The 18,035-nt window shown below is 44.2% G+C and overlaps 1 protein-coding gene across 2 annotated transcripts in view; it reads left to right on the top strand.

Moving 5' to 3' along the window:
* The window catches only part of DTL (denticleless E3 ubiquitin protein ligase adapter), a 45,021-nt gene that overhangs the window by 13,224 nt on the left and 13,762 nt on the right, over positions 1–18,035 (top strand). For both annotated transcript variants that reach the window (XM_075925149.1, XM_075925150.1), the window contains exons 8-11: positions 884–957; positions 3,424–3,527; positions 4,710–4,814; positions 10,075–10,187. In XM_075925149.1, coding sequence (XP_075781264.1) covers positions 884–957; positions 3,424–3,527; positions 4,710–4,814; positions 10,075–10,187 — 396 coding nt within the window. The remainder of the gene's footprint in view (positions 1–883; positions 958–3,423; positions 3,528–4,709; positions 4,815–10,074; positions 10,188–18,035) is intronic.

Below are 18,035 nucleotides of genomic sequence, written 5' to 3' on the forward strand. Positions count from 1 at the left end.
CACAGATTAAACGTAGTAGAGCCCTCTATTAGGGGTGTTAGATAGCCGGTAACAGAATAGCCAAGTAACTGCATGAATCCTTAACAGTTAGTCAACTGGGGAGCCCACATGTAGTGTTTTACATGCTGCTTGTAATTATTAGAACTGGGAGCATTGGCTCTTGGTAGTCTGGAAGCACAGGAAGGAGTGGGGAGAAGATTGGCAGGGGCTGAATGAGAGCTACTGAGGGATGCAGCAGCTTTTTAAAGAGGCTCCACTTTTGGTAAATAAAGTACCATTGAAGTTTCTTAGTACCTTGCTTGCATGATACAACACTCCACCACCCCACCCTGTTGCCTTTGTATCAGGCGGGAGCTGGTCCACAAAGGGAGCCAGTTTAAAAACCGGCTCCTTGTGCAGACCAGCTTCCTGTGATAGAGGCAGCAGCACAGGCAGATGGCACTGTGGAGCCTGTGCTGGGAGGAACGGGCTTTTAAGCCAGCTCCCCCCAGAACCAACTTCTGTTTTCCCCAGGGAGGGAGTGTGGGGAAATGTGAGTAGTCCTAGTCTATGAGGTTTTTTTCAAATCACATCGACTTATGTGGGAATTCTACTTACCGAGGGACTTGTAGAATCAGAACCCAGCATCCTAAATGCTACTGGCACTCCTGCCTATAGTAACTAACTTGCTGGGAAAAAAAAGCTTTGTGACTCTAATGGAGTTCAGGGACTGAAACACTACTAAAGCAGGACTGAGGCTGGTTAACAATTTGGTAGAACCCAGAATGAATCTGCTGGGGAGGGAAAGTGAACTGGTTTCCCAGACATTCTTGCTAGTCTTGAACTTTGCAGAGAATCTGTACTGACTCTTGACAGAAAACAAATAGCTTTCTTTTCCTTTTAGGATTTCCAGCAGAGTGTGACAGTGGTGCTGCTTCAAGATGAACACACCCTTATCTCTGCTGGAGCTGTTGATGGGTAAGGAGAGAGAGAGAGAATTTATGTTTTTCTGAACTAATCTGAATTTTCTTCTGTGACACAGATAGAAACAAAGCAGAAATTATATGGGTCCCAGTAGATTTTACATATTGCTTGAATCACAGTACATTGCTAGTGAACATCTCAAGTGCCTGTTCATTTTGCAAAATCTAGAGTAGACCATAAAAGCCATGAATGGTTCTAATGGGAGGCAAGTTCAGGCTCTGGTATTCTGGCACATGGGAGGATGAGATGCCTTTTTAACTGTACAGGGAAATTTACTCTACTTGCCAATTAGAAAGGTCTCTAAGTTGTCATGGGATAAGAGGGAAAGTCCTTTCATGGATTGATAACTGGTTAAAAGACAGGAAACAAAGGGTAGGGATGAATGGTAAGTTTTCTGAGTGGAGGAAGGTAATTAGTGGGGTGCCCCAATGGTCCATCTTGGGACCAATCCTATTCAACTTATTTATAAATGATCTGGAGAAAGGGGTAAACAGTGAAGTGGCAAAACTTACAGATGATACTAAACTGCTCAAGATAGTTAAGACCAAAGCAGACTGTGAAGAGTGTCAAAAAGATCTCGCCAAACTAAGTGATTGGGCAACAAAATGGTAAATGAAATTTAATGTAGATAAATGTAAAGTAATGCACATGGAAAAAATAATCCCATCTATACATACAGTATGATGGGGACTAATTTGGCTACAACTACTCAAGAGAAAGATCTTGGAGTCATTGTGGATAGTTCTCTGAAAACATCCACTCAGTGTGCAGCAGCAGTCAAAAAAGAAAATAGAATGTGAGTAATAATTAAAAAAGGGATAGAGAATAAGACGGAGAATGTCTTATTGCCTCTATATAAAACCATGGTACGCCCACATTCTTGAATACTGCGTACAGATGTAGTCGCCTCATCTCAAAAAAGATATATTGGCATGGAAAAGGTTCAGAAAAGGGCAACAAAAGGGTCCCATATGAAGAGAGATTAAAAAGACTTGGATTTTTCAGCTTACAAAAGAGGAGACTAAGGGGGGGGATATGATAAGGGTCTAAAAAACCTCTTCCAGCACTGCTCCTGTCTCCTGTGCCTAGCCAGACAGACCACCTGACCATGGATGCTTCTACCCAGACTCTGGTGTAGTTTTGCAGGGACTGTGGCTTGCAGTTCCCACCTACAGAAATCCACTTACAGAAATTCAGGCTGGGGGACCATCCAATGTGAAGGGTGCCTGCTGGTGGGATCTCAGGAAGCAGTTGGGAGAAGAATAAGAAATGCCTGAAATAACAGCTGAGGAGTATCCAAATCCATGAGCAATTCCTGGAGAGTATTCATGTGATGACAGCTGAGGCTGGAATCCATTTTGAGCCTGGTATTTTTCCATGGAAAAGAGGGTGTAAAATAAAGGATTCCCCACCCTAGGGGAGAATCAATTTAAATTATCGAAAGCAATCCCCTTTGTTTTCGTCTGGTGTAGGAAACTGCCTGGCACACCCTAAAAGAATAAAAAGAATTTTAAAGAGGGCTGGAGACTCAAGTCAGAGCAAAAGAGTGTATCTGCCCTGAAGATAAATTCATGGAGGTTAGGTCCATAAAAGGCTTTTAGTTAGGGGGTTAGGAATGGTGTCTCCAGCCTCTGTTTGTCAAAGGCTGGAGATGGATGGCAGGAGACAAATCGCTTAATCATTGTCTTCGGTCCATCCCCTCTGGAGCAGCTGGCACCGGCCACTGTCGGCAGACAGGATATTGGGCTAGATGGACCTTTGGTCTGACCCAGTATGGCCGTTCTTATGTTCTTAAGATCATGCCTGAAATAAGAACAGCTCTTTGGAGTAAGAATCTGCATGCAATAAGTTTCTTAGTGGATTAGCACTAGCTGTGCATTTTCTATTCATTTTAATTTAGTTAGTAACTTTAATGTGTCTGTTTTCATGTGCAACCACTTGAATCCTACTGTTTGTACTTAATAAAACACTTTTGTTTACTATCAGGCCAGTGTAAATAATTGTTACCTGGGGGGAAGCAACCCTTGTGCATGTCTCTCATTCATTGATAAAGGGAGCTTACTTGATAAGTTTTCCTTGTGTAAAACTTTTATACAGAGAGAGACAGATTTATTTGTTGGGGGGTTGGCCCCATTTGGGGGTTGGTTTCTTAGGTGCTGAGCCCTAGAACTGTGTCAACCCAGAGCTGAGGGGATTCAGTATCTGCATTACTGTGCAAGGGGGCGATAACCCCAACTCTATGCCTTATCTGAAGGAGACCAGAGGATCTGGTCCCACAGGACAGGTGGGTGAGCAGCACCAAAGAGCAAGAAGGTACATGACAGTGGCATGATCAGCATGCTGTGGAACAATCCCAAGGGAACTTCTGTGACTGTACCCCATCATAGGGAGCCATCTTCATTGCTGTAGAATGCTTTTATCAGGTGTAAAAGTTGAAGATGACCATATCTTGAATTTCAGTGTAATCAAAGTATGGGACCTGCGCAAGAACTACACCATGTATCAGCAGGATCCAGTGCCATTCAAATCATTCTGCTATCCTGGGCTCAGCACTCGCAAGCTGGGTAAGCAATTGAATGATATATTCCTCAAAGTAGCAGGTTAATCTGAAAAATGTTGTGAAAGAAGATGGCTTTGAGGGAGTTCATATCTTGTCAGTAATTTCCAGATCTGATGTATTTATTTTAGCAGAACTTAAAAAAACCCAAAAAAACCACACCATAAATCAAGCAAATATCTGAAAATTCTGCTTCTGTATATTCAAAACAGTAATAACTCCTGTGGGCCTTTCCAATAGAGATATAGAGAAATAAGTGGGTGGAGAATGTGGCCCTGCAATTTGGACTTTGCTAACTTGGTGATGATGAATAAGCTAAAACCAAATTCAACTCCTCTCCGCTGAGCCAACAGGGTCCAACACAGTAAAATTTCTATCGGTCAGCAAAGGAAGCAGCTCTAACTCTGAATACACACAGGAAGCAGATCTACGGAGTAAGAAAATGCTATTTTTACATGGTAGCTTTCTTGACTACAACCTGCTTTGTTTACAGTAAGATGGGCCTTATTCTTGATTTGTTTCTGTTGCTTTGCACTTACACTGATTAAAATCCTCCTATCTAACTCCACAAGAATAGCATACTGGATCAGACCAATGCTCCACCTTGTTCAGTATCTTGTCTCTGACAGTACAAGTCCAGTACCAGCTGCTTTGGAAAAAGATAAAATAAATCCTACAGCATACAGTTATAAAATAATATGCATATGCAGACAACAGGTGTTTTTTTGGGGGGGGTTGTTTTTTCCCCCCCTAACCCTGGAACCCTAACTAATCAGCTAGAGGTTGGTTTATGCTCTGAGTTTTGTGTTTCTACCAACGTTTTGGGTGGTTGTTTATCCAGATTTAATCAGTAAATTTTAAATAGTCTTGTTAGCCATGTAAATTCAACTTTACAAATGCTTGTGAGATTACTTCTTTTGAAAATGTGGCTTATACAGGTGAGATGGACTGTTTCTAAACTCCTTGAAGTCTTGGGAGAGTTTAGGGGTGAGAATATGCTGCATCAGTTCTAGGAAATTTGATCCTTCGGTTACTGTGTCCTCTGAAAAAAGAGTGAGCATATCCCATCTAATAGAGATGCTATCAGAATTGTGCCCACAAGCCTCTTTCTTCACTACAGTTGTGGGGGTGGTGGTTTTTTTTTTTTTTTGAATTATTGGTAATGCAGGACTTCTCTATCTGTATCCAGGATATTCTAGTCTGGTTTTGGACTCCACTGGTACCAGCCTGTTCGCTAACTGCACAGATGACAATATTTACATGTTTAATATGACAAGTTTAAAGACCACTCCAGGTAAGAATGATATCTGTGGAAAGAGCTGCCAGATGCCTAGACTGACCCAATAAAATGCTTCTTCTGAGTTTCAGCCACAAGTTAGGCATCTGCTAAAATCTGGTGTCGGGATGGCTCAGGGCATTGTTAAAGGGTACAGACCTCTTTTTGCCCATCTAGTTCAAGTTGGGTCCAGATCAATAACGAAAGAAAAAGTTGATGAAAACAGATTATTAGTTGGGGGTCAGCCTGGATATTGACACCATATAAGCCACCATCACAACTGAAATAGTTTGTTGGCAGTTTTGGTAGAGTAAGGATGGGCAAAGTTTATTTTGTCTTTCTTTTAACCCTTGACGACTGATGTACTGTTTGTCCACTTACATGATTTGGATAGTAGCAATGCAAGCTTTCCCTGTGACTTATGTCTTGGGCAGTCCCTCCAAAACACAGCCACTCAAAGGAATGAGAAGCCTGTTTATTCTTATGTACCTTGTGAGACTTCCCACAAAGAGCATCTACTATGACATCTGTTCTTGAGATGTGCATGGATACATTGTAATGAAAGTGGAATAACACTTGGAACTGGGCTGGAGCGGCCAGCTTACTCAGGCCACGTCTACACTTAGCAGAGATCTGGTGAAGACCTGCTAAACTGACAGCAGAGCACACTCTGGTCAAGTCCAGGACTCCACTGGAACAAGAAGAATAAGGAGAGAATCTTCCTTTGATGTACTGCAGTATAGACACCACTTTAAGTTAATCTAAGTGACGTCGATCCAGTTATGTTATTCACATAGCTGGGGTACCATAACTTAGGTTGACTTACTACAGTAGTATAGATGAGGTCTGAGAGACCACAGCTGCCCGATTAGGAATACTTGGCTTCCAGTCATTATGACTTTAAAGCATACTTTAACCAGTAAACTCAGGGTTGAAGTGCCACAGTCTCTAATGCCATCTCTGAACTCTTAAGTTTCACTAAGACTTAATGAAAAAGAACAAAAAAATGCATGTGGTCTGATGACTAATTGTTTCAAAAAATCTTAAAACATTGCTATTCTGAGTCGAGTTACTATAACTGTCCAGAACACTCCTGCACTATATGGGGTCCTCAGCAGGGATCCAGACTACCTTTTTCAGATGGCTTTGTGCCTCTATGACTTGGGGCCCTACCAAATCCACATTCTGGTAAATTTCATGGTCATGGGATTTTAAAAATGATAAATTTAATTATTTCAGCTATTTAAATCTGAAATGTCATGATATTGTAATTGTAGGTGTCCTGACCCAAAAAGGAGTTTGGGAGGGAGGGAGGGAGTTTGTGGTATTGCTACCTTGCTTCTGCGCAGCTGTTGGCAGCGGCATTGCTTTCGGAGCTGGGAAGCTGGAGAGCGGTGGCTGCTGTCCAGGAAACCATCTCTGAAGACAGGGTTACCAGCAGCAGCAGCACAGAAGTAAGGATGTCATGGTGTGGTATTACCACCCTTGCTTCTGCATTGCTGCTTGCAGAGCTGGGTCCTTAGTCACTGGCCCAACTGCCACTCTCTGGCCACCCACTTGTGTGGTTCCCTAACTGATTTTTCTGTGGGCCAGTGGCCCCCTGACTCAAAAAATGTTCCCTGCCCCTCCAGTAACTAAAAACAATGCTGAAATGTTTTGTGTTGGACATCATATTTTATTTAAAAATGAAGCCTGGCCAACAAGCCCCCAATTGGGGCCAAGCCCCCATCTGCCTGCAGCATCATAACACTCCTGCACCCCCGCCCCCACACCAGCCTTGAGCCCATTATACACCTGAACCCCCTACCCTGAGCCCTCCAAAACCCAAAACTCCTTCACCATTCACATCCCCAGTCTTGTGCCACAACACTGCTGCATCACCCACACACCACAAACCTGTGCGCTAAGCCCATCATACACCCAACCCTCCTGCCCTGAGCCCCTCATATATCCCAACCCAAACTCCTGCACCCTGATATCCTATCCACAAGTCTGCGGCTTGCTCAGCACCCCAGCCCTCCACCTGAGCCCAACACTCTCCAGCCTGGAGCCTCCTCCCCGAGCCAGCATCTCCTTCTCCATCTCCTCTTGCACCCAATTTCCTCCCAGAGCTTGCACCTCTCACCCTTTCCCACACCCAAATCCCTCATTCCCACCCCAGAGCCTGCACCTCCTGTCTCAACCTAATGAGAGTGAGTAAGGGCTGGGGACAGCCAGTGATGGAGAGGTGGGAAATGGGGAGGGCGAGGCCTCAAGGAAAGGGTGGGGTGTGGGGGAAGGGAAGGGGTAGATCTTGGCTTGCCCTGACATTTTAAAGTAATTTGGGGTGTAAAAAGATTGGAGACCACTGCCCTAAAGATACAGAGTTAGATTCCTCCCACCCCCCTCAGCTGCCCTTTAGGGAGGGCAGGAAGGCACCACCCCCAATCTCCTGGTTCATATGGGAGTATAGCTGGCTCATTAGGGAGTGAAGGGAAAGTGCACAGATCGCTGCATTTCTCACTCTGACTTGGGAGTGCAAGGGGGCAGGCAAATTTGAAGCTGCCCCAGCTGGGGGACAGGCTTCCCTCCTCTTGCTGTGCCTGCTGGAGTGACAGTGGCCATAGAGAGGCAATTCTTACCCGGCCCCAAGCTGCTGTGGTGAGAGAGAGCTACTATCACTTGCTTGAAACAGAAACTGTAAAGTTTCCCTGGAGCCAAAGCAATCATTTAAATGAAGAAAAACAAAAATTAATTGAGCTACGGGCTAGGGATATTACATTTTGATTAATCAGCTAATCAAGTAGTCGATACAATTTCCATCAACTTAATTAGTCAATAGTGGGGAGGTGGGGCGCTCGCTATCCTGGCTGCACCTCTGCCTTTAAAATGTAGTAAGCCACCAGATACAGAGGCAGCAAGTGGTGGGGGGTGTGACTAGTCGAGTAGTGACTTGAATACCCAATAAGCCTATAGGATTATCAGGTAGCTGACTAGACGCTTACATCCCTATTAAGGACCTGAACAATGCTGGGTAAATCTTCTAGTTATATATAAATGAGGAATATGGGGGTCACACAGTGTTCCCCTAAGGTATAGAATTTCACAGTCTCCATTTAAAATGGAGTTGATAACACTGACAGCTATCCCCAAAGAAGATGAATTACATGTCTGTTTAGAGCCTCAAAGTCATACTATTCTGTGTAAAAAGTAAATAATTTATTCCTAGAGGTGGTTTATAAATAGAGCTGGGCAAATGTCTCCAGTAAATTCACAGAAAAATGCACTTTCAGAGAGACTATTTTGAATTAGTGTAGAATTCAGCCATGTAAAAAAAAATGTCACCATTAAATTTCAAAATGAAATTGTTCAAACAGACATTTTGTCTTAAAAAGATGGCTTCACTTGACCCGAACAAAATGTGTTTGACTTTTATGTTTTGGTAAAAATCTGAAAAAAATCTTGTTTAGTTCAAAACTAAACATATTTTTGGGGCATTTTTCAGTTCAGTTATAAAATCAATTATTCATTCAGTGCTAGCCCTAGAAGAATTGGAGAGTCTCCAGTCTGGCTTTTGATTTTAGTCACTGGCCTCTATCGACTTGTATGCTATGATGGATCAGCATTAGGAGACAAATCTTGATTCATACTGCTGGTTACAAAGTCTTTCACTTTTGTTTCAAAAAATTCTCAGACAGACTGTCCGTCTTATTCCAAGCCCAGCAGAGGGCAGCAGACTCTTGCAAATTCACTTCAATGACTAGAAAACCACCAAGGTCTACTATTGCTTTTCTCTTGGTAGCTCTGTCTAAATCAATTCTGTTCCCTTTTGATTTGGAGCAGGAAGTAGGCAAATGGCTCTTCAGTAGGATCTGTCCGTGTTGCCAGCGTGCAAGCTCTTGCTACATCCTGTCACTCTGTACACACTACACTGAAACAAAAGCTGGCAAAAGGTATAGGATTTAGTGGCATGTGGTGACCTTTGTAAATGCAAGTTCATAAAATACTCCAAATTCAAAATAAAATTACAGTTTCTATTTCAAGAAAGTTCTTTGGTAAATAATTGAAAAGCTTGATAGTTTCATGGTAACTAAACACTTGCTAAATTGCTGCTCTAAGTTCTTAATATATTTCTGCTGTAAATCAGACCCCACTATGTTTATAGTTCACTAAAGAGACTTCCTAACTCCATATGCCAGTGTTGGCAGAGAGCCTCAGTCACGTATCATGCTAAATTGGGCAACTTGCCCTTTCTACCTTGATAAGAAGCTCGGGTGCAGAGTAGTCGAGTGCTCTAGATTTGTGTGCTGCTCCCATGTAGGCTGCCGGAACTTCCAGTTCTTGACATACCAAGAATTGCAGCTATTCAGGGCAGTAGTTTCAAGGCTTAATAGTTCAGGTGAAGTGTTACTGAGACTTTAAAAATAGACAAGTGACCAGTGTCTTGAGCCAGCACAAGATATAAGATGTTCTTAAGATACAAAAGACTGACAGAAGGGGAAGCAGCAAATGCCTCCTCCACTGTTTCATTAGAAGCAAGGTCTTAGCTAACAGTTACTGAGTTCTCCACTCTTTTTGGTGAGTGCGGGGAGCTGCAGTCATGGCTCTCAGAATAGGAGATAAAGAGGCTGGCTGAGGGACCTAAGTCTGGGCCCGGAGGAGGTCCCTTCCTGGAGCTGTCACCTGGGGAGGAGAGGATTTAACAAAACTATTAGATGACTGCACCACTGTGGTGTGGGGAGGCCAGTTTAGGCAGTGATTCTCAATCAGAGATCTAGGGCCATGAGCAGATTTCTGGGGGTCCACCAAGCAGGACTAGAATTACACTAGCTGAGGCCCAGGGCAGAAAGCCAAAATTCTACCACAAGGAGCTGAGGCCCTGGGCTTCAAGCCCTACCATCTGGGGCTGAAGCCAAAGCATGAGCAACTTAGCTTTGAAGGGTGTCCTATGTCATTGGGCCCTGAGCAGTTGCCCAGCTTTCTACCCCTAATGCTGGTCCTGGCTTTTATATGCAGAAAAACAGTTGTGGCACAAGTGGGCTATGGATTTTTTTACAGCATGTTGTGGGTGGTGCTCAGAAAAACTGATTGAGAACACCTGGGTTTAGAGCACAAGGGAATGGTGCCTCTTGCTAGTGCATGAAACTTTAGACCCTAAAGCAAGAGAGGCTGTATAACCACTTCCTTTTGAGTGATGTGAACAGGCAGGAAAAGCCTGTAATGTCAGCCTTAATTGTGTAACCAGCTGAAGTCAGAATTATGTTCTGAGTTTGTTTATTTTTATTTTTATTTGACTCAGTGGCAGTCTTCAATGGACACCAGAATTCAAGCTTTTATGTCAAGTCCAGCACTAGCCCAGATGACCAGTTCCTGATTAGTGGCTCAAGCGACCAGAGTGCCTACATCTGGAAGGTGAGACATTTGAAAGAAACCCAAACACACAGCCCAAAGCTGACTGCCCAGAATTGTTCTGTTTTCTCCTTTTGTTTGCTTTCCATTTCACATAGTGAATTTAAAGGTCACATTTAAAGCAGCATAGGCTTAGTTCTTGGCATGTTGTACCTAGAGCATACAGCTGTCAAACCTGAATGTAACTATTAATGTAAAAGAAAGCTAAACCCCTGTCTCGCTCATCACTGCTGATTATTGTGAGTTGCTTATCTTAATCTGGTTTTAATGGGCTTTAATATTTTTCAATCTTGTTTATTCAGAAATTTTGACAGGTAGAAAGTTCTTGGTTCATATTTAGCAGAGGTGCACATTAGTAGATTCTAACAAATTAATTGTTTTAAGGGGCACTTTTTTCCAGTTGATAAACTCTTGCTTCAGACCTAGCTTTTTCTCATGCTTAATTTACAGTAGTTAAAGCCTCTGTATTATGGTAAGGGCTCAGCCAGAGCCTTCAGCAAAATTCAGAAATACTGGCTAACATCTGAGGAGTTTAGTCACTTGGCATCTCAAGCTGACGTGTAGGAAATGCAAATGTCACCATGTTAATTGTAGGACCTTCAAAATGAGAGAAGCTTCAAGTTCTTTTCTCTGCTGTGTGGTGTGGGGGGAGGCATTCTCAGATAGAGACCTTTAGGTGACACATTGTGTAGGTTTTTCTGTGTAATTCTTCAGATTACGCTGTTTAATGCTGAAATAAATCCTGATTGGGGTGTCTTTCAATACTGTGCTACTATACTCGGGTATAATTTGAGACGCATTGATTGTAAGAGCAGGAGATCAAGGAATCAAGTGACCTTGGAATCATGCATCTTAACTGTCCATAAGTCTTTTTTTCTTAATCTTAGAATTGTTATTTTGTCTCCATTTTACATTAGCACCATTGGCCTAAATACAGCCTCTCTAATGCAGGAAGCTCCTGCCATCCCTAATTAATATTGCTGGTGTGCAAAGTAGATTTTTTGCACAAATACATACACCCCTATATATTTAGAGATCTATTAGTTGGGTTTCCTTATCCTGGCACCTGCCATGTAGTGGTGAATTCCAGTAGATTGGTACCTATTTAAATATCCACAACAACTTAATCCACTTGAGTTGAATCTTCATTTTCATCTCTGAATATTGTGTTCCATGCCCAAACTCCCCTCCCTCAAGTAACCCTGTCCACTGTGCAACCTCTACACTGTCATCTGTTGTTTAGAGGCAAAATTGATCTCCTTACAGGGGATAAGAAAGAGCTATTTAAATGTGGTTCATCAGACCTGTAACCAGTCAACTTCAAACAGACTTGCATGACTCCTTTGGAATTCCTTGGTTCGGTCATATTCACTACCAAATGATATATTTGATGTGATGCATCTACTCCTGCCCATAACTCAACATGTTCCTTCTGATATCAAGCACTGACAAAGTCAGTTGTTCTAAAATCAAACCAACCTGCTCTCTTTTCATGAAGGGTTTGGAAATGAAAGCAAAGTTAGAAAGTGTAGAGTAGGTACAGCTGCAGTCTTGGCTCAGGTTTGTAGCCATTTTAGGTCTGTAAGAAGCATTTGTGAGTGCTTATTTCAGGAGTAGCAGCAATGCGGTGATGTACTTGTTTTCATAGCAAAACTAGTAGGTAACGAATTAGGCTTAAGGGAAAGTTAAGAGAATGTGGATTGGATAAATGGACGGTAAGATGGATAGAAAGATGGCTAAAAGGCCGGGCCCAGCGGGTAGTGATCAACGGCTCGATGTCAGGATGGCGGTCGGTTTCTAGTGGAGTGCCCCAAGGTTCGGTTCTAGGACCGGTTTTGTTCAATATCTTCATTAATGACCTGGATGAGGGGATGGATTGCACCCTCAGCAAATTTGCGGATGACACTAAGCTGGGAGGAGAGGTAGATATGCTAGAGGGCAGAGATAGGGTCCAGAGTGACTTAGACAAATTGGAGGATTGGGCCACAAGGAATCTGATGAGGTTCAACAAGGACAAGTGCAGAGTCCTGCACTTGGGGCCGAAGAATCCCAAGCATAGTTACAAGCTGGGGACCAACCAGTTAAGTAGTAGTTCTGCAGAAAAGGACCTGGGGGTTACAGTGGATGAGAAGCTGGATATGAGTCAACAGTGTGCCCTTGTAGCCAAGAAGGCTAATGGCATATTAGGTTGCATTAAAAGCCGCATTGCCAGCAGATCCAGAGATGTCATTATTCCCCTTTATTCGGCTCTGGTGAGGCCACATCTGGAGTATTGTGTCCAGTTCTGGGCCCCCCACTACAAAAAGGATGTGGCCGCATTGGAGAGGGTCCAGCGGAGGTCAACCAAAATGATTAGGGGGCTAGAACATATGACCTACGAGGAGAGGCTGAGGGAATTGGGTCTGTTTAGTCTGCAGTAGTGAAGAGTGAGGGGGGGATTTGATAGCAGCCTTCAACTTCTTGAAGGGAGGTTCCAAAGAGGATGCAGAAAGGCTGTTCTCAGTAGTGACAGATGGCAGAACAAGGAGCAATGGTCTCAAGTTGTGGTGGGAGAGGTCCAGGTTGGATATTAGGAAAAACTATTTCACTAGGAGGGTAGTGAAGTACTGGAATGGGTTACCTAGGGAAGTAGTGGAGTCTCCATCCCTAGAGGTGTTTAAGTCTCGGCTTGACAAAGCCCTGGCCGGGTTGATTTAGTTGGGATTGGTCCTGCCTAGAGCAGGGGGCTGGACTTGATGACCTTCTCTTCTAGCTCTTCTAGAGGTCTCTTCTAGCTCTATGGTTCTGTCATTCTAGGCTTAATCATATCAGGCCCTTCAGAAAACTGTCTGTGTGATTTTGCATTGCACATTTCAGGCCCACCAAGGAGGGATGCTTTTTAAAAGAGTCCCTGGAAACTATGCTGGGAACAACATAGAAATATTAAGGCCTTCATAAAAATGAGAAAAAAATGGATTCAAAATTCATCTGTTTATTTTTATAAGAATCGCAGTGGTGTGGCATGTGGATGTAAAACATTAATTAAAACAAATATATGAAGAGTAGTCAGATGGCCATTATTACAGTTAATGTCTGGCTATTTTATGTAGTGGTAGTGTTTTCTATAGTAACAACTGAAAACATACCACAAATCACAGCATCCAACCACTTGACTACCTACTCAGATTTCTTTTTGTGCCTTGAAGGCTGCCAGACTTTGATTTTGATGTAAATATACTACTAGGATGATCAGTGCCAAAGAAAATCTATGACCAGCCAGTCTGAGAAGCATACATGTGAGCGGTCAGCAGAGAAAAGGATAGCATAGTATTTTCAAACTGGGAGGCAGTTTGGAGAAAAGGTATGCTCTGTGCAAATGCAGATGTAGGTAAAAAGTAATTTAATGAGGCTTACACAGGGTCGTTGTCCATCAAGACATTTCCAGGAGACTCTTGATCAGTAGTGGGAAGTTGTACCTAGGTCAGGAAATGCCGTAGACTCTGGATATTGCTGAACAGACATGGAACGCCATGTTTCAGCATGTGACATCCCTTGCATATAGCGAGCACTTCCAGGAAAGTAATTGCTGGTCTAGTAATCAGTTGCATCTCTCAAAAACACTTGTGTTCAGTTTGTCATTAGGGTGGGATGGGAAGTATTTATTTTAGAATGGATATCTGGCTTTGACAGGTTGAACTACTAACTTCCTGGGAATAGGAAGAAATTTCATTTACAGCCAGGTGGTTCCATAACTGTGCTGTTTTTGAACCATCTGGTACTGGCTACTGTCACATCAGACAGGATACCAAATTAGGAGGCTTCTGGGTCTGAGTTAGTGCCACACTTCATATGTTTCTGTGTAGTCTGTGTCTGTAAGAATAGAAGACATATCCTGAATCCTAATAAAAACTGATAGACAATTAGTTATCTATACCTATATGTACATTTTGGCATCGTAATGCCATAATAAAAATGAGAAACAAAGCAAAAAACAAAATGCTGGTTTTACCAGAGGATACAGCATCAACAACCTAGTTTGTACTTTATTCCTCCCTTTCCCTCTCCCCTGAAACTCCTTCAGATACAAATGCTTTAATCCTCATCTCACTCACTAGTGGAAATTATGTACAGCTTCATCAATGTCAGTTAAATTATATCATCATGAAAACAGCACAGGAGCAGAATATGGCCCAATGAGAATAATTCTCTCCTTCTACCCTCTTGCCAATATTTAAGGATTATTAAATGTCTTGCTACACAGAGTAAAAATATATTAAATGTAAACGAAGGTGTTCTCTGTACCAATAACTCTTTCAGTTTATTCCTTAAATGGGAATTTAGTTTCCACAATATTGCATGTTTTTACAGAGAAGGGTATATTCTCAACAGAGTGTTTAATGGTTAAGTGGTTGCCTCTACCATGCTATGCACACACACAACCCTGTTATGAATCAGTTTAATTTAGACAAACTTTAAATATACTGCTTAAGAATCTTCACATAAGCTTTTCACAATGTCATGGCAAGAAATCAAAGAAAAGGAAATCAATCAAGAAACCAGAAGCCCTTCCTGATATTTTGCATGTATCCTAGTAAATCTGTGTATAAAACCTCATTTTCCTACTTGCCAAAGAATCTATTCAATTTATTACTTAGTCATCATTGCAAATCCCACATCTATTGTCACATCACTACTGGTGACTCATAACTTCAGGAAAGCAGTACTTGTTGAAAGTCTGCAAAATAAAAAGAACTTTAAATCTTGTTGGGTTGTGGCAATGCTAATATTAGCCTCAGCTAAGTCAGATTCTGGTTAATGGCTGTTCTCATGAGCTGTGATAAAGATTGTATGCTGTTGTGTGTCAGAAGAAAGATGTACCAGATAGAGGTTCAGTTTAATCAATGTGTGTCCTATATGGTCTCTTAACTTTTATTTTTAAGGAACCTTGACTTTGTTGCTGTCTTATTGTAAAAAGTTTATAGGTTAACTGGCTGGAAGACACACTAGAATGGGGTGGGCAATAATTTTTGGAAGGGGGCCACTCCAAGATTTTGGTAAGTGGTCAAGGGCCACACTTTTCTGTGGAGGGGGTATGAGGTCCAGGCTGGGTACAAAAGGGTGTCCGTGGTAAGGAACTGGGATGCAAGAGACAGTGTGGAGTCTGAGAGGGAGTTTGGGTGAAGGAGGGTGTTATGACCTGGGCAGGGGATTGGGGTGCAGGGTCTGGGAGGGAGGGAGATGTGACCTGCGGGAGGGGGGTGCAGAGGGTTTGGATGGTAACCAGGGAGAGGGAGTTGGGATGAGGGAGAGGCTGGGGTGCCAGAGACAGGCTCTGACTGGAAGGCACTTACCTAAGCATCTCCTGGCCTGCAGTACCCCCAATGGCAGGCTGGGCATTCCCACCTGCTGCAGCCCCAGCCCTTGAAATACAGACTGTTCCCTCCACATTGCTCTCAACTCCGGGTAGGGAAAGAGGCTTGCGCTGCTGCAGCTTACAGGCCAATCTCTGAGCTACAACTGGCTGGCTGTTTCCAGCCAATAGGAGCTGAGAGATTGGCTGAGGTCAGTTTTTGGCCTGTTGTTTCTGGCCACTAGGAGCTGAGGATTGGGCTGGGGGCAAGGAGATCATACAAAGCTCTCCCCCTGCCTCCCTGCATAGAGGAGAGAAACTGCTCTTTGAACCTTGACAGCTGCATGCCAAAGGATCCTGGCAGGGTGGTCAGTGGGCCATATCCAGCCCTGCATTAGAATTTGCCAGCTACATGAAGGATTAACTCTGAAGTAAGTAGAGGTATGTCTACACTACAACGTTAATTCGAACTAACTTAGTTCGAATTAGTTAATTCGAACTAAGCTAATTCGAACTTACGGATCCAGACTACAAAACTAGTTCGAATTAGCGTTTTGCTAATTCGAACTAGCATGTCCACATTAAGTGGACCCTGAACAGGGCTTAAGGATGGCCGGAAGCAGTGCCGGCAGGGCATCAGAGGAGGACTTAGAGCATGGAGATGCTGTCTCAGGCTAGCTGAGGGCTGTGCTTAAAGGGTCCCGACCCCCACCCCAGACAGACAGTTCTCAGGGGTGCCTCGCTTGCAAAGCAGTCCTGGCTTGGAGTGCCCAGACTACCCACACTGGGCACATCACAGCACTCGGCCATCATCCCGGCTGCACTTGCAGCAGGCTGCCATCTGGGGAGAGGGGGCAATTGGGGGGCTGCAGGAGAGCTTCCACCCCCAGCCCAGTCCTCCCCATCAGGGGCTCGTGCCCCATTCCTCCCTCAGCTCCTTCCACTTACCCTTCCCTAGCCCGTCTTCTTGATGTACAAAATAAAGATAACGTGTCTTCCAAAATGGAATCTGTCTTTATTGAACAAAACTGGGGGAGACTGGGAAAAGGAGGTGGGAGAGGAGAAGAGAGAGGCTGGGAGAGGGGAGGGCAACTAAAATGATCAGGGGTTGGGAACAGGTCCCATATGAAGAGAGGCTAAAGAGACTGGGACTTTTCAGCTTAGAAAAGAGGAGACGGAGGGGGGACAGGATAGAGGTCTCTAAAAGCAGGAGTTGGGTGGAGAGGGTGCATACAGAAAAGTTCTTCATTAGTTCCCATAAAGAAGGACTAGAGGACACCAAAGGAAAGGAATGGGTGGCAGGCTTCAAACTAGTAACAGAAAGTTGTTCTTCACAAAGCAAAGAGTCAACCTGTGGAACTCCTTGCTGCAGGAGGCTGTGAAGGCTACAACTAGAACAGAGTTTAAAGGGAAGTGAGATCAAGTCATGGAGGTTGAGTCCATGGAGTACTATTAGCCAGGGGGTAGGAGTGGTGTCCCTGGCCAAGGTTTGTGGAAGGCTGGAGAGGGATGGCACGAGACAAATGGCTTGGTCACTGTTTTCGGTCCATCCCCTCCAGGGTCCCTAGGGTTGGCCGCTGTCGGCAGACAGGCTACTGGGCTAGATGGACCTTTGGTCTGACCCAGGACGGCCATTGTAAGCTCAGGTCTCAGGGTCGGGGGTCTCAGTGGACCCCCTTGATTCTCTTGCACACCTGCTCCTGGGTGGCCAGGCTGGCAGCTCTCCTGCCCTAGCTGGCCACTTTCCTGTGCCTAGTGCGGAGATCGTGGACGAGGTCCACGATGTCTGCATTAGCCCAGGCGGGTGCCCGCCTGTTGCGGTCCCAGGCAAGCTCCCGGGAGCCGCCGGGGAGGGCTGGGGGGCATCGGGTGGGTGGCTCGATCCGTGCCAGGTGCAGGGTCTGCTGGCTGGGTGCTGGCAGGCTTGCACCTGGCATGGGCACCGTTGCCAGCCCGTGCCCCTTTAAGGGGTCCGGGGCCGGGAGGGGGGCAGACGAGTTTCCCTGGTGTTGGCCAGAGTGGCCACCAGGGAAACCTGGGGAGGGGTAGCCTCCCTCTAGTTTGAATTAAGGGGCTACACACCCCTTAATTCGAACTATCTAGTTCGAACTAGGCTTAATCCTCGTAAAAGGAGGTTTTCCTAGTTCGAACTAAGCACTCCGCTAGTTCGAATTAAGTTCGAACTAGCGGAGTGCTAGTGTAGCGCCTATCAAAGTTAATTCGAACTAACGTCTGTTAGTTCGAATTAACTTTGTAGTGTAGACATACCCTAGTAAACTACCAAACTTTGCTGCTTTTTTAATTAGTCTTTGGGTTTAAGACTTCTGATTGCTTTATAAATGCTTCTACCCAGCATAGAATCTGAGTAGGCAAATTGCTCCCAACAGGACCTACTGGGACCTTAAATGGAACATGCTATTCAGTGCAGCAGTATGCTCATGGAAGGTGCTGAATTGACAACCCTGTGTATATCAGAGTCTATGCAAATTTTTCCAGGCACTGTCTGCTATCAATGCACTCCA

The sequence above is a fragment of the Pelodiscus sinensis genome, chromosome 3 (assembly GCF_049634645.1).
Source record: "Pelodiscus sinensis isolate JC-2024 chromosome 3, ASM4963464v1, whole genome shotgun sequence".
In the NCBI taxonomy this organism is placed as follows: Eukaryota; Metazoa; Chordata; order Testudines; family Trionychidae; genus Pelodiscus; species Pelodiscus sinensis.